This window comes from Callorhinus ursinus, unplaced genomic scaffold (genome assembly GCF_003265705.2).
Source record: "Callorhinus ursinus isolate GAN/ISIS: 27379988/994484 unplaced genomic scaffold, GSC_fseal_2.0 scaffold9, whole genome shotgun sequence".
In the NCBI taxonomy this organism is placed as follows: Eukaryota; Metazoa; Chordata; class Mammalia; order Carnivora; family Otariidae; genus Callorhinus; species Callorhinus ursinus.
Window position 1 is genome coordinate 58079000 of NW_027397071.1, and position 16139 is coordinate 58095138.

Here is a 16139-nt window from a genome sequence, read left to right on the forward strand (position 1 = left end):
CTGGCAGCTCAGGGCTGCCACTGACTTGCTGTGTGACTGTGAAAAAGTGACTCAACCCCTCTGAGGCTCAGTCCCATCCCCATGAAAAGGGGCTGCTGAGAGAATTTGGCGCAGGGGGACAGAAGCGTGCAGTAGGAAGCGGTGACCAAGGCAACAATGGAACGGGTCCTCAGAGCCAGGCGCCTTTTAAAGCCCCTAATGTCACAGGTGGGGGAAGTGACTCTCCCCAGGGCACAGGCAGAGCTCACGTCTTGCCTCAACCCAGGCTTGCCCATTGGCCCTAACTCTGCAGGGAGGAAGCAGCAGGGCAGAGAACAGCAGAGATGAGGGGTTGGGGGCCAGATGGTGGGTGGGCAGGAGAGAAAGATTTGGGGGTTCTCCACTCTGGGTCCTGTGGGTGCTTCTCCATCTCCCTCTGTCCCCACCCCCACTCATACACGCTCGCTCTCTCTTGCTCTCTCTCTCTCAAATAAATAAATAAATAAAATATTGAAAAAAAAAAAAAAGAAATCCCCTTTTGACACGAGCGGTTGAAAGAAGTTCTGTTGCCTGAGATCAGCCACCTCTGCTGGTGGGTGGGGTCAGCTACCTGGTTGACCTCCGAAGACAGCACCCAGTTGTCCTTGGCCACGAGCATCTTCAGGGAGGAGACGTTGTTGTAGCTCAGGTACACCTGGACCAGAACACAGACAGAAGCCTCACCTTCTCCCCTTCCTCGGGGGCTCTGGGCCAGGGCCACGCTGGACCGGGGGAGAGGACATTGGGCTGTGAAGGGGGGTGGGGGCTGGGCCCCGGGCTTTGGGACAGGAGGCCCCACCTCGGCCAGACTTGCTGTGTGATGCTCATCTTGGGGCCTCAGCTCCCTCCTGCTAAATGGGGACCGAGGAAAGCCCCTTGCTAAACTGTACCAATCTTGAGTCATGACACAGTAACCTGTCCCCCTCAGGCCTGCTCTCAAACCCATTCTGACAAGAATGGAGAGTCAGGGTACCCCCTCCCTAGTCCCAATACGGGCTGGCAGACTGTCCCCTCAGAGCAGAAGGCCTTACCTGGTTGCTAGGGTCCCAGGGAACAGAGAGGGGCATTTCTGCCTGTTTACAGGACACAATGTACTTCCTGCGAGAGGAAAGAGGACAACCATGGTCCCTGGGGAGCCCAGGTCTTTCAGAAGACTTCGCTCTGGGTGCTCAGCGCAGCAGCGGGGGAGGGACTCCTGTCTGGCCATGGAGACGGGCTGCGCACCCAGAAAACGGGAGCTGAGAGCGTACAAACTCATTCAGAAGCAGAGCAAGGCCAGGGGCAGGGTGCCGGGGGAAGGCTCGGTCCCCACGCCCTCCCTGAGCAGTTGGCTCTGGCTAAAGCAGCGGCCTCTTCTCAACAGTGGGATTGGGTGTTGCATGTGCCTCGTGGTGTGGTCATGAAGACAGGGGTTGGCCTATGATAAGTGCTCCGGAGATGCACACTTGTCCTATCCGCACAGATAGCAAACCTCAGTGTATTTCCAGCACGTTCCGCTCTGGAAAGTGCTTCAGCAGCAGTGGTTCATACCCGGCTGTGTGTCTTGAGCAACTGCCTCTCCTCTAGGGACCTTTTTTCATCTGCCCAACACACATCAGGGTCAATGGAAGGAACCCAGGATTCAGAAGTGGCCAGAGCCCGCCAGGTTCAAATTCGCACTCTGCCCATCATTCCTGTATCTGTACGCCCATGGCCGCCTAATCCCTCTGTGCTCAGTGTCCTCGCCTGGATAAGGAGCCAGGAAGACCGCCGGGTAGAGAGGCTGCGTGGACGTAAAGGGCCCAGCCCAGTGCCCAACCCAGGGATGGCACTGAAGAAATGGTGGTCCCTGGGGCCTGGGGAGCAGGTGGACAGCCCTGAACCCGTGTCCCCTCCCACCACCCAACCCGCACTCGCCTGTCCAGTCGGATCTTTTTCCTGGCACTAGCCTCTCGGTAGCGCCGCTCGCCATCCTGGGGAGAGACGCAGGGACAGACTGTGGTGCGGGCCAGACGAGCTGCTTGTGCCCTGCTCCCCACTCCCACCCCCGTGTTACTGTCTGCCCCCACGGCCCGAGGAGGCCCTGCAGCCCTGATGTGGAACTCAGGTCTCACAGGGGCAGCCTGAGGCAAAGCAGCCCAGACAGGAAAGGGCCGAGTCTCTGAGCTCCAGCCCTAGCTTCCCCCAGACTCTCTGAGTGACTCTGGGAACACCCCCTGCCCTCGCTGGACCTCGACATCCTCCTCTGCACAGACAGTGCTAGTAAGAACCCACATTTCCTGGGCACTTGCTGCTACCAGGCACTCTTCTAAAGTGCCTTCCGTGCAGAATGTCAAGCCTTGCCACAACCCTCTCAAGTTGGTACTCATATTAGCCCCATTTTACAGAGGAGGAAACTGAGGCACAGAAAGATGAGTGGCTTACCCAAGGTCACAGAGATAAGGAGTGGGGCCAGGAACAGAACCCTGATGGCCTGACCCGGAGCCCACCTCTTACCCAGTGCTTCTGATGTCTCCCCACTCATGAACGTTAACCGGCGCAGGCTGAGAGGCCCTTGTGAACTGTTCACTGCCCCTCGTCTGTCGGGCTCCCTCCTCCCCCAACCCCATCCCCACCAATGACCAGCTGCGGACTGCGGGGTTTTCACAGCCAATTCTCCGCCCTGTGAGGCACCTAACTGAGCTAGACCCATACATGGGGCCAAGTTCTTTCAGGCAGACCAAGGTGCCTGCCTTGCACAAGGGGCATCTCCGGGGGTCACAGGGCACTGTGAGCTGGCTGTGCCCCGGCAGAGGAGCAGGGCTGAGCCCATCACTCCCCGGCTGTGTCAGGGGCTAGCAGGCCCCACCATCCCTGGGCAGGGAGGGAGGGGAGCTGGTGGTGGGGCAGGGTGCCACTCACCCCAGGCTGGGGCCGAACCCAGGGCAGTGTCCGAGGCTGCTCATCCGCGTCCAGGACCACGAAGGTCATGAAGGCACTGTTGATGTGCCGCCGATGGGTCTCAGCCTCCTGGCGGTAAGCCTCCACGCACACGCCCACCTCCATGCTGAAGGAGAGGGACAGCCGCTTCCATGCTGGACGGACCTTCCTGAGCCCGTGCCCGCTCCCCAACACACACGCACACCCGTGCACACACACATACTCCTGCAGCTCTCCCAGCAGCCCCAGCCCAGATCAGAATCCCTCTGGTAGGAAACCCAGAACTATTCCTTTTCATTAGTGTTTACAGAGCACCTACTACATGCCTGGCCCTATGCTAGTCACTGGGGTCACAGAAGTGAATAAACTGGTTTGGTCCATGCGCTCATGGGCTAACAGCTAGGGAATGGGGCTCCCCCCACACACACACGTATGTACATATATATGTATCTATAATATGTAATGTAATGTATGCATATATATGTACACACATATGAATATACTTATATGTGTACATATGTGTATATAATATGCAATGTAAACTGCAAAGGATTCTGGAAGGACATGAGCATGAAGGTGGGGGTGCAGAGCCTACTTGGAAAAATGTCCCTTACGCACATCTTCACAAAGCTCTAACAGCCATGCTCCTGACAGCTCAGTTGCTGCTATTTCTATATATCCATCTTCATGAATTATAAAAAGCAGCCACCCTCACCCCCGTCACTTAGGAAGCTCTATGATCCCAGCATGTGGACGTTATGCAGAGGGGGAGCCAAGACCTAGAAAAGGACAGTCACTGGCCCAAGGTCACACAACAGCCAGGAAGGAAAGCTGAGCTGGACGGGGGGCCTTGCAGTTGCTAGTTCAGGGCTTCCCCTCCCTTCCCCCCACACAGCAGCAGACTGAGCGATGACCATAACAGGAATAATAATCCTGCACTGCACAGTTTCTCTGGCATACTACCAGTAAGACCTCACTGAATCGTCACAACTATGGTGTTGTTGTGGTGAGCCCCAGTTTACGGGCAAAAGAGCTGAAGCTCAAGTGGGACGCCTGGGGGGCTCAGTCAGTTGAGCGTCTGACTCTTGATTTTGGCTCAGGTCATGATCTCAGGGCCGTGAGACGGAGCCCCGTGTGGGACTGCATGCTGAGCGCGGAGCCTGCTTGAGATTCTCTCTCTCCCTCTACCTCTGCTCCTCCCCCTGTGGACCCTGTGGTCCTCCTGCCTCTGGACCCCAGCCCCTAACCTACCCCCGACCCCTGTTCGCAGGCTTTCTCTCTCTCTCTCCCTGAAATAAATAAATAAACAAATAAAGAGTACAGCTATTAAAAAACCCTGAAACTCAGAGATGTGGAGTAAGTTGCCTAAAGCCACACACCCAGTAAAAGGTGAGCCAAACTGGAACCCAGGGAGCCTGGTTCCCTCACTTTTAACAACTACATTATGATCTCTGAAATCACCGACAAAGATACATATTTAAAGTAAGCTTTCTCGGAGGTATTAGGTTTCATTCCAAATTAAGGGCTCCAGGAATGAACTGTTTTAGGAGAAAAGGAAGGATTTGATAAATGATGGAACACTGGCAAGAGGGGGCCCTATGATGTGAGCACGCACAGTGCGCCAGGCCCAGCGGCAGGAGCCGGGAAGAGAGACAGAGACACGCTGAGCATAGGGTCTGATCTGAGACCACAGGAGCCACGGGGCTGGGGAGCCCAGAGGAGGGAAGAGCAGAGCTGCATCTCGGTCATGGTGAAGGCGCCCTGCAGCTGGGCAGGGTTTAGACCTCATGGGCCTCATCTGCAGGGGAAAGGGTTCCTGGCAGCTTTGCAAGTGGGCCAGGAAGAACCCTCAATCCCAGGGGGCCCTGGTCCCACTCCTTACCTATGTTTGAAGGCGTTGTTCACGATGGCCTTGAGTACTAGGCGGTCCCCGACCTGGGAGGGGCCCCGGAAGTGGAACATCTCAATGGCCTTCAGCGTAGGGTGGGCGCGGCACAGCCGGCTAGAGGAAGCAGGGGTTGGAGAGACAGGACAAATGCCCCAGTGCTTCAGCCACAGGCCTGGACCAGCCTCTCCCCTGCCCCCATCTACAGACCCAGCTCACATGCACTGTCCTCTGATGCACCCACTCCCACTCAACCCGGGACACTTCTGCCCAGAGGAACAGAACTGAAGTCCCATTTCACAGCTTAGAACACTCAGGTCTACGCATGGCTAGCAAGCAGCTAAGCTTGAGGTGACCGATGAAAGGACAGGCCTTGGGGTTAATCCCTTCCCCCATGTTCCCTCAACCTTTACACCCCAGCACCTGCTGCTTCTATTACCTAGAAGCCCTCCCCTTACCCAAAGCTACTTGTCATTCAAGGCCCAGCTCAAGAGCTGTTCTCCAGGAAGCCTTCCCTGACTATCTGGGCTGTGACCCGCCTCTGAGATCTTATCGCACACGTAGGCTGGGCTGCCCCAAATGGCATTGCTTTTGCACTGGGTCCCACAGGGTCAACACAGAGGAGGGCCCATTTGAGCCAGGCTCTTTAGAGGTGAGGAGTAATTCCCCTGGCTGAGGAAGACATGGGTTAAGGAGGGCACTCCTGGCAGAGGGAATAGCAAATACAAAGTCATGGAGGTATGAGGGTCAGTCAGTGAGTGTCAGTTATCATAGCTATAAAAAAATACCCCCATGGGGCGCCTGGGTGGCTCAGTCGTTAAGCGTCTGCCTTCAGCTCAGGTCATGGTCCCAGGGTCCTGGGATCGAGCCCCGCGTCGGGCTCCCTGCTCGGCGGGAAGCCTGCTTCTCCCTCTCCCGCTCCCCCTGCTTGTGCTCCCTCTCTTGCTGTGTCTCTCTCTGTCAAATAAATAAATAAAATCTTTGAAAAAAAAATACCCCCATATGTAGGGAACAAGCCCTGGAGAAGTGCAGAGATTCTAGAAGAAGGAAGGAATTGCTTTCACCTCTAGGGAGAAGGAAACAGAGAGGCTTCGTAGACTTCGGCAGACCAAAAGAGAGGAAGTGGCACGGTGGGGGTGGTGGGGGGCTGCGGGTAGAGCAGGAGCAGAGGCAGCGCTGGGAACCCGGAGGACCGGAATGGGGAAGGGCAAATGGCTTGAGGTGCAGGGAGCATAAGATACAGGAAGAAAGCAGGCAGGGCCAGGCCAACGGGAGGCTGCAGTGCAGGGCTAGGGAGGCGGTATTTCCCACACAGGTGATGAGGACTGCGCCAGGGAGGGAACGGCCAGCTCACAGAAAAATCACTCGTCTCTGGCTCTCTGGGTCTGAAAGCCCTAGGTTTCCCTAACAGAACAGCCAAGCTCCTGAAGCCTTCAACGCCAACACCAAGCTGGGGTTTCTCCCCCAGAGGGAGTGGGCCAAGGGAAAGAGGAAGAGAAAGGAGGGAAGGCAGAGACAGTGCACTCTTCCCTCACCTGGCTGCGATGGTGGCCACGTTCTCCATCCAGGCCATGATCTGGCCCCCAAAGGTATTGCCTTGGTGGTTGGCATGGGGAGGCAGGACCAGCTCCACGCTCTCCACGCGGGTCTTCTCGGCTGGCACCATGCAGCTGCAGTCCCTGCTCTCCAGATCTGACCCGGGAAGGGCAGAGGGAGGGAGGTGGGAAGGGGAGAGGTTCCCAAGGGCAGACCTTCCCACGGGGCAAACCCAGCCGCCCCCCCCGCCCCGCGCCGCCAGCATTCCCGGTCACCCAGATTCTTGCATTGACTCAGCACTGAGAGTGAGGAGCAGGGGCACTCGGGCTGAGAGAGGTGAGGCTGTCACGGGGCAGTGGACGGGACACCCACCTACAGAGAGGACACGCCTGGGTCCGAACCCCAGCACCACCCTACGCAGGCTGTGCGACGGGCCAGGCAGGGAACCTGACCCTCTGACCCTCAGTTTCCTCACTGGTGAAGGGCGGATGTCAGACCCAAGCCATTGGACTGTGAAGATGAAGTGTGATCTCACGGCACCAAACTCAGGAGACAGCCTCTCAAAATGATAGTTCTCTGCCCTGACAGGCCCTGTCCCTCAGGGGAATGGCATCGGGAGATCCTCAGCAGGAGAGGCCCAAGAGTGGACAGGGCCGTGGGGGTCAGAGGAGCAGATGCTGATATGACGCCCCGAACCCAGGGAGGTGCCGTGTATCTCCCACCGACCAGGAAGAGAGACCTCGTCAGGGAGGGCCCATCAGAGAGGTGGCCTTTCACTTGGCTTGCCGGCTGCTCCAAGATGCCACAGGTAGGCAGGAGGGGAGGTGGATGGGGGCCCCGAGCTGAGATCTGGAGACAGGACGGGCAGGACGGTCACAGGAAGCAACGAGGCCTTGGCTTAGGTGGAGGCGAGGGCAAAACAAGGGTCAGCACCAGGTGACGCTGAGTAGCCGGCCAAGGGCCCAGATGCCACGCTGAGGCCTTCGGACTAACCCTTAGGCGGAAGAGCTGTCAGGACAACAGGGACCTGGACGCTGCGGTGGATGGATGGCTCGAGGGGGGTCTCGAGACAGTAGCAAGAGCCGGGCCTCCTCAGCCACAGCCCCCAGACTCCGTAGGCACAAGGCGCATGGACCTGGGAGCCCCTTTCGCTGCTTCCCTAGGGCCAGCTGCTCCCTCCTGCTCTCTCCCACTCTGCGCAGCTGAACTACACTTGAATTGTCCTACAGTTGCCTCCTCTAGGGTTCAAGAAGACCACATCCTCCCGCTCCGGAGATCAGTGAGTGAATCCAAGGTTACCCCTCTGGGCCTTTGCCCAGCCTGTGTTCTCCGTCAAGAAAAACCTTTCCTCATCTCTCCATCTGTCAAAATCCTACCACTCCACAGGAGATCTGTGTGCTGGTATAGAACAATCTCCAAGATGCACTTTTAAGGGGAAAGAAGTAAAATATAGAACACTATGTACTGTATGCTCCCTTTTGGGTAAAAAGAGAGGGCTAAATAATACACGGTACACTTAAATATGCAGGGAATCTTCCGGAAAGGTGCCCAAAAATGAGCAACTGGAGGGGGCCCGGGTTCTGGGTAAGAGAGAGTCTTGCTTTTTATTCTATATGTATATGTATGTCTATACTATTTTTGTGTGTGTGCATATATCTATATGTATATATGCGTGCATATATCTAAATGTATATGTGTGCACATATGCATGTATATGTGTGTGCGTGTGTGTGCGTGCACATGTGTGTGCATATATGTATGTGTGTATACATGTATTGTGTATGCATATGTGTGTATATATGTGTGCCTACATCTATATGCATATGTGTGGGCATGTATGTATGTAGATGTGTGCATATATGTATGTGTGTGCGTGCGTGGGTGCATGTGTGTGTGTGCACATGTGGGTGCATATACGTATGTGTGTGCACATGTGTATGTGTATATGTGTGCCTGTATCTATATGCATATGTGTGTGCATGTATGTATATGTGTGTGCATATATGCATGTATGTGTGTATATATCTAYATGCATATATGTATATGTGTGCATATGTGTATGTATATATGTGTGTCTGCATCTATATGCATATGTGTGGGCATATATGTATATGTGTGTGCATATATGCATGTATGTGTGTATATATCTATATGCATATATGTATATGTGTGTGCATATGTGTATGTATATATGTGTGCCTGTATCTATATGCATATGTGTGCATGTATGTATATGTGTGTGCATATATGCATGTATGTGTGTATATATCTATATGCATATATGTATATGTGTGTGCATATGTGCATGTATATATGTGTGCCTGCATCTATATGCATATGTGTGGGCATATATGTGTGTAGATATGTGTGCATATATGTATGTATATATGTGTGCCTATAATATATGCATATATGTGTGCATATATGTATGTATATATGTGTACGTACACACACACACACACACACACACACACACACATGCTTTTTAAAAAATCCTATAGTCTTTAAGGCCATGCTCAATAGCACCTTACCAAATACCCTGAATCCTAAACATCCAAATACACTCTGTGGACAACAAAGGGTTTTCCTCATGTCCTAATTCCATCGTCACAGCTCCCAGGAGCTGAGCAAGAGCCCAAACATGCCCTTCCCGGAAGGAGACCTTGAGGCAAGAGGACCATCAGGCCCGTGCGTGGGAGTCTCCTTCCCCGACTACCCAGCGGGGGCCGAGGACAGACAGGGGCATGCGGGATGTCAGCTGCTCTCCGCACCCACGGCCACTCACCATCCTGAATGGCGCAGTTGGCCAGGAGGTCCTTGATGGTGTCCGCATAGAGCAACCGCATGCGCCGGCGCTCAGCCGCCACGCTGTGCTCCATCTTCTCCTCCTCCGTCTGCGGTGTGGTCTGCTTCAGCTTCACCTGGGACGGGGCGGGGGGGCGTGTGGCACGGGAGGATGCTCAGGACAGGTTTCCTGGAGCAGCGGGAGGGGCTGTGCCTCATCGCACACCTGGGGCTGCTGCTGGATGGTTACGAGTCTTCGTCCCCTCTTTGTCCCCAACTTCCTGTCTCCATGTTGACTGATAGATCACTTTCGTTCTCCAAATGTCCCCAGACCCCTTTCTTGGGCAAGGGCACAGAAGATGGGGGAGGTCTATATGACACGTAAGGGAACGGTGAGATCTGAAGAATCCCACATGAGACGCACACGGAGAGGTGGGGAAGAGGAGCGAGGGAAGGTGCCTGAGGTCTGGCTACAGTCGGGGGGAGCTTCCTCTGCGAATTCCCTGAAGCGCCCCCACCTCCACCCCTCCACTAACCCCCAACCTCATGGCCCCGGTCCCGGCCTGCCATGACAAGCAGCCAGGCGGCCCAGTAGCATGGAGTGGCCAGGTGTAGCCCCCTACCTTGGAGAGCTCCCGGTGGGCCACAAAGGTGGCCAAGGCCTTGCACACACTCCACTGCTTCTCAGAGCACAGGTCCTCAGAGGCCACCTGGATGCCCACCTGGAGAGGAAGAAAAGGTAGGAGGAGCGAGGAGGGGAGAAATGGAGGTCCCAACCTGAGGCTCCACAATTCCATGAGCCAGGAGGGCCCGCCCCAGGCCAGGCCTCATGCTTCTGTATCACCTGCTGAGTCTAGGAGGCCAGAAACCTGGGACAGGTTCTGATTCTACCCCTGGATCCCTGGAAAGCCTTGGGCAAGTCACTTCCCTTCTGTGGTCCTTGGTTTCCTCATCTATAAAATGGGAGTGAGCACAGGGCGCCTGGCTGGCGCAGTTGATAGAGCGTGTGACTCTTAATCTCAGGGTTGTGAGTTCAAGCCCCACGTTGGGCATGGAGCCTACTTAAAATATGAATGAATGAATGAATGAATGAATGAATGAATGAAATGGGAAAGAACATACCTAGGGGAGAATGAAAATGAGACTGTATCTAGGAAAGGACTTAAAGTAGGTAAAATGTTGGCTATACTGAAAAGACAGACATCTGGGGGGATGTCCAGGGGGTACCCAGAGGTAGTCAGGACTCTGCCCTCCCAGCCTCAATGGCCCCTCAGTAACCAGCGGCCCAGCTAGGGGAAGCTGCCCAGGACTGCCATCCATAGGTGGGAAAGAGAGTCTCTCACCCAGAGCTCGCAGAGCTCACTTAAGAACCCCGCAGCACAGGAATCATGCTCCCATTTCACCGATGGGAAGACAGAGGCTGTGGGAGGTAAGCCAATGCACTGAAGTCCAGGCTCTCCCTGCTCCAGCCCTGCTGCCTCCAGGGTCAGGCCCAGCGGCTGTCTTCCCCACTTTCCCATGACCACCTGGCTGCTGAAGAGGGTCTGAGGTGAGATGTGAAGACCCAGGAGGCTGCAAGTCAAGTCTCGGGTTGGACTCTATATGACCTGGTGACCTGGGGCAAGTCTCTTCCCCTCCCTGGGCCTCAGTTTTCCCTTCTGTGTTATGGGGTATTGGACAGGAAGAGCCTTAGGATCCTCCCAGCCTGGCCAGCTGTTCCCAAACTCTGCTGCCTCCACCAGGGCCCTGTGAATGTGAGTGTGCCCAGGCTGGGGGCTGAGAAGGGAGAGGAGGTAGAAACCCCAGCCACCCTGCTACCCACAGCCAGGCAGCAGCCACCCCACACACCTCCATGCTGGAGTTGAAGGCCCGGTTCACCTTGGCCTTGATATTCACCACTTGTCCGACACTGGGGAGAGAAAAGCAGGAGGTGGGCCTTCCAGAAGGGAGAGGGGGAAGGAAGAGGGGGCCCAGACACTTGCAGGGCCTCTGCTGGGGGGACTGGCAGGGCAATGTCATGGCTTACAGGCCATGTTCACATCGGCAATGTCACTGTGTCCTCAAAGCAAGCTGGCGGGACAGCGTGAGCACCTCATTTTACAGGTGGGGAGGCGGAGGCTGGGAGAAGTGGCACAATTTCATTCCCCTCTCCTCTGGCCAGTGAATGTTCAAGCTTCTCTTTGCTTGAGGCTCGACAGTCCCCTCCTCAGGGAACCTGCCCTGCCCCTCTGTCACTTGATAAGATTCACCCTCCCGACGCTTCTTCCAACAGAGGCAACTCCGTCTCCCGCACAATCCTTAAACTCCACTGGGGCCAGGATCACATCTGTCCTGCTCTGCATTGACCCTCCAAGGCCTAGCACACGGCACCGGCTGGGTCCTCCATAAACAGTGGCCTACTGGATCGACGCACTCCACATCTATTGAAAGCCCACTAAGTGCAAGGGCCTGTAAACAGAGGGTGGGAAGGAAAACGGAAACATTTAAAGAACGCCTACTCTGTGCCAAGCACCATGCATTACCTCATTAGAGCCTCCAGATTAGCTTGACAGATAGGTTTAGGGGGATTGAACATGAGAGAGGGTAAGCCATCTGCCCGAGTTTACCCAACTAAAAGGTAACAGAGCCAGGGTTCTAGACTCTTCTGTGGACTACAGTGGCCCCACTCTTTCCACTCTTTTCCCTCTGGAAAAATTCCCATGTCCGGATGAACAGTCAGAATCCCTAGAGGAGCCACTTCGCCCGCTCCGTGTCTAAGCTCCTCTTCTGAGGAGCTCCATGTCTGAGCTCCTCTTCCCTCCTGACTCTTCCATCCCACAGCTCAGAGGCAGCAGAGGGTGCCCAGAGAATAGACGAGGAGAAGGAGCCAGACAGGGGCTGGGACAACCTTGAGCAAGTCCTTTCATCTCTCTGTGCCTTGGCTCACAAACATAGAGGGCACAGTGCAAATTTCTTCCTCAAATACACAGCCTCCTCGCCAAAGCTAGGAAGGGTCCCTTCCAAGGGGCCTGCCTGTCAAGGGGCGGCAGTGGACACAGCGGGAAGTACTACATGGGCCTGGGTTCCAGTCCAGCTCAAGCATGACTGTCACACTACTGAGTTGCGTGACCTTGGATGAGTCACTTTGCCTCTCTGAGCCTATCTCCTTGTCTGTGAAGTACCGAGATGCATGACTACTGAGGGTCAAGTGAGAGGGGCTGTGATAGAGCCAGTGCCAGGCCTGGCCCCCATAAATAACAGAAGCTCTTGTTTCCAAGGACTTGTCCATTTCTGTTTATTCTGTCAGCAGTCCTAGTAGGCATGGAAGGACTGTCATTTCTAGGAGATGCATGCTGACATGTGGAGGGCTGAAGTATCAAGATGTCTGCAACTTACTTTCAAATAGTTGAGAAAAGACAGAGAGAGAGAGAGAGAGAGAAGTATGCGTATTTATTTATCCATATATAGATAAAGCATATTTAGCAAAAAAATGTTAACTCTTGAATCTCACTGGTGGTGATCATTGCACTATTCAAGTTTTCTAGAGTTTTAAGAGTTTTCATGGTAAGAAATTAGGAAAAAATTTCCGTGATCCCTAAAATAAAAAATAAGCCTATTTTCTGTGGTGCTAAAAAAAGAGATATTTGTGGGTTTTTTGTTTGTTTGTTTGTTTGTTTGAAATTTTATTTACCCATTTGACAGAGAGAGACACAGCGAGAGAGGGAACACAAGCAGGGGGAGTGGGAGAGGGAGAAGCAGGCTTCCCGCGGAGCAGGGAGCCCGATGCGGGGCTCGATCCCAGGACCCTGGGACCATGACCTGAGCCGAAGGCAGATGCTTAACGACTGAGCCACCCAGGTGCCCCCAAAAAGAGATATTTGTGTCTCTTCCTCTTCCTCTTCCCCCTACCTCCACTCTCCCTCCTCCTGACTAGCTTCCCCCAAAGCCAGGCAGACACCCATTTGGACTCCTGAGCTCCTCTTCCCTCCTGACTCTTCCATCCCACAGCTCAGGCCAAAACTGGCTCCTTCCCCAGGGTCACTGCCCAGCCTCCGCCTAGTCTAGCTCCCCAACACACCATCCGGGTGTTCTTCACATCACAGAGAGACAGCTCCCGCAAACAATCTGAGCCCTGTGCAAGCCCTTCCCCGGGACCAATTTACTGGCAGGGAACAGAGGAGCATATTAAATGACACCACAGTGATGCTAACAGCAAAACCCAGATGGTGGAGAACTTGAGAGGGCAAACAACCAGGTCTCCTCCACAAATAAATTCTGAGGAAAAAAGGAGAGAGATGGTGAGGGGACAGGGTGCTGGGGGAGAGGGAGCATCTATAAATAAAAAAGACTTAAGAGACACAGCAATCAGTTGCAACCTTATCTGCATCTTGACTTGAACAATAAAAATAATTATAAAGCAAAACAAAATAAAAACAAAATTAGGAGACAGCCCCTGAATGCTGACTGGCTATTTGATGTTCACGAGAAATTATTGCTAATTTTGTTTAGGTGTAGCAATGATGTTGAGGTTATGTTTAAAGGAGTTCTTACCACTTCGAGATACATTTTGAAATATTTTTAAATGGCAAAAACAAAAACAAACCAAAAAACCTTCTGCAGGTTGCCTCAGGGGCAGTCAGGCCTTTCCTGGTCACCAACCTTGCTCCTGACCCATCCCCAGCTTGCCCTCCTTCCCAGGATCCTTTCTGGCTTCCCCTCCCACCCACACCCTCCTTGGCCCAGACTCACCTGCACTCTCTGAGTCCTGCAGCAGGTCCATCCACCACGCATGCCCACTCCCTATCCCCAGCCCTCTCCTCCCTACCTCCTCTGAGTGCCAAAAACGGTGTTGGCAGCAGAGACCTAGAACTGGCCCAGAGGAGCTGTGGCTCCTTCAGAGTGTCATACATATGGTGTTGATGGTACTGAAGCCAGCTCGAACACCTCCTCCAGGGAGCCCCCTTTGACAACCCTCGATGCCATCACACTCACCCCCAGACATACAGGAAATGTGGCCCACTGGTTAAAAACAAGAGCTCTGGGGCTCCTGGGTCCTCCACTATCTGTATGACCTTAAGCAAGTTATTTCATCTCTCTGTGCCTCAGTTTCTTTATCTGTAAAATGAGGATACTAATAGCGAGAACCTCGTAGCATTGTTCCGAGGATTAAATGAGTTAATGTATTAAAAAGGCATTACAAATAACACATCAATATTAGTTCATTCATAGTGATAAAGGTACTGTACTAATTAAAATGTTAATAATAGGAAACTGGGTGCTGGGTGTGAGATATGTAGGAACTCTCCATACGATCTTTGAGATACAACTTTTTTGTAAATCAAAAACTAAAATAAAAGATATTTAGAAAAAGTGTTACAAAGCACCCATACGTGAGAGATCATTATTAGCAAGGCAGGTGCCCCTCTGAATTGAAATTATGTTTCTACATCTGCCTCCTGACAAATGGGAGTTCCTGGGGCACAGGGACTATGCTCCAGTTGACTTTGCATACCCCAAACCCAGCATGGGCCTTGGTCCGGAACAGATGCTAGTAGTGACAAAGGACCGAATAAATGAAGACAGGGATTGGCCAAATTCTCTCCTTAACCGCAACATGCTGGGTACCCAGAAAGTCCTGAATCAGCCCTTGGCGTCTGGTGTCCTAGGCACTGATGATGAGTTTAGGAGCAGTCCTGGAGGCCAGAACACTGTGTGCAACCCCTGAGGCCTGTCCTGGGCCAAGGGCTTGGCATGCTCCATGAGTCCCAGCAAAGCTAAATGGAGGTAAAGCTCAGCACAGGGTGATGAAGAGTTTTCTAACCAGGATAGAAATTTTAAAAGGCAACCACAAAACAAAACTGTGAGGTAGTGAATTCCTCGTTCCGGAAGGTACGTAAGCAGAGGTTGAATGGCCCAAACTTCTGACTCAGGCTTTGCCGAGGGATCTTGCCTAGAAACCTTTCTACAGTCCAGTGACCAACAACCCCCAGAGAAAGTCCAAGTTCCAAAGGACAAGCACCGATTAAGTCTAATCCCTTCCATTTGGCAGATAAGAAAACTGAGGCCCAGAGAAAGAGACTGACTTCCCCAAAGCCACACAGCAAAGCACCTCACGATGCCACCTCAGCAACGTCCAACCACAAACCTGGCCACGGGAACCCACCCCAGAGCACCCAGCAGCAGGCCAGCTGCTGGCCTGTGGGTCCCCCAGGCCCCTGCAGAGGGGCCTGTACCTGCTGTGTCAGATTCCAGGGTTCCAGGCAGCTCACAGGCCGACCAGGTGGGGAGATGGAGGAGGGGCCCTGGCTCTGTGGTGGGCAGACCAAGGGGACCAAGAAGCAGGGGGGGCCACTTACCTAATGGTGTGCTCAAAATAGATATCATCCATGGAAGCGGTGACGCAGGGGCAGCCAGCATGCCTCTCGGCTGGTATCGGAAGAAAGCCGTGCATTAGCAGCGTCCCCATGTCACCAGGCCTCTGAGCAAAGGTCAGGGGGCCCGAGCTAAGGCTGTGCCTCTTGGCCCACACCCCAGCCCTCCTCTACTTTCTTCACCTCAATTACTACACCCTGACCCTCTTTGTTTATCCGGGTTTTGTCTGTCTGGTGTCTCTCCCTGCTGGGAGATGGCAAGTCGCTTGAGGGCCAAGAGTATTGCTGGTCTTGTTCACTTCTGGGCCCCAGGCCGGGAGCAGAGCCTGGCCCGCAGTAGACACCCAATGAGCGGCTGTTGAATGACTGAGTGATCACCCTGGGCTATTCTACTTCCCAGCTTTCCCAGGTGCCACGCCTCTGGCCTCTGCCGTGGGCTTCACCCACCTCTATTTTGTTGGCTGAGTCACTCTTCCCCTCGGGACTGTGCTCACCGCCACCTTAGTCCCTTGGGAATTCCTCCCCTGCCCGGGGTGGGGTCAGGGCCTCTGGTCTGTTCTCCCACAGACCCAACTGTGCCTCTTGCCCAGCCCCCATCAAGCAGTGCCGGGGGGGAGGGGGCAAGGAGGTCACCTGTCTGTGCCCCCGCCGGGCTGCGAGCTCCCTGG

General features: G+C 54.0%; 1 protein-coding gene across 2 annotated transcripts in view; it reads right to left on the reverse strand.

Annotated features, from left to right (window-relative positions):
• ACOT11 (acyl-CoA thioesterase 11) overlaps positions 1–16139 on the reverse strand; it is a 52543-nt gene that overhangs the window by 8486 nt on the left and 27918 nt on the right. For both annotated transcript variants that reach the window (XM_073896696.1, XM_073896695.1), the window contains exons 3-12: positions 15457–15526; positions 10970–11030; positions 9745–9843; positions 9123–9258; positions 6337–6493; positions 4799–4918; positions 2899–3043; positions 1915–1970; positions 1050–1116; positions 590–673 (exon numbers count right to left, since the gene is read on the reverse strand). In XM_073896696.1, coding sequence (XP_073752797.1) covers positions 590–673; positions 1050–1116; positions 1915–1970; positions 2899–3043; positions 4799–4918; positions 6337–6493; positions 9123–9258; positions 9745–9843; positions 10970–11030; positions 15457–15526 — 995 coding nt within the window. The remainder of the gene's footprint in view (positions 1–589; positions 674–1049; positions 1117–1914; positions 1971–2898; positions 3044–4798; positions 4919–6336; positions 6494–9122; positions 9259–9744; positions 9844–10969; positions 11031–15456; positions 15527–16139) is intronic.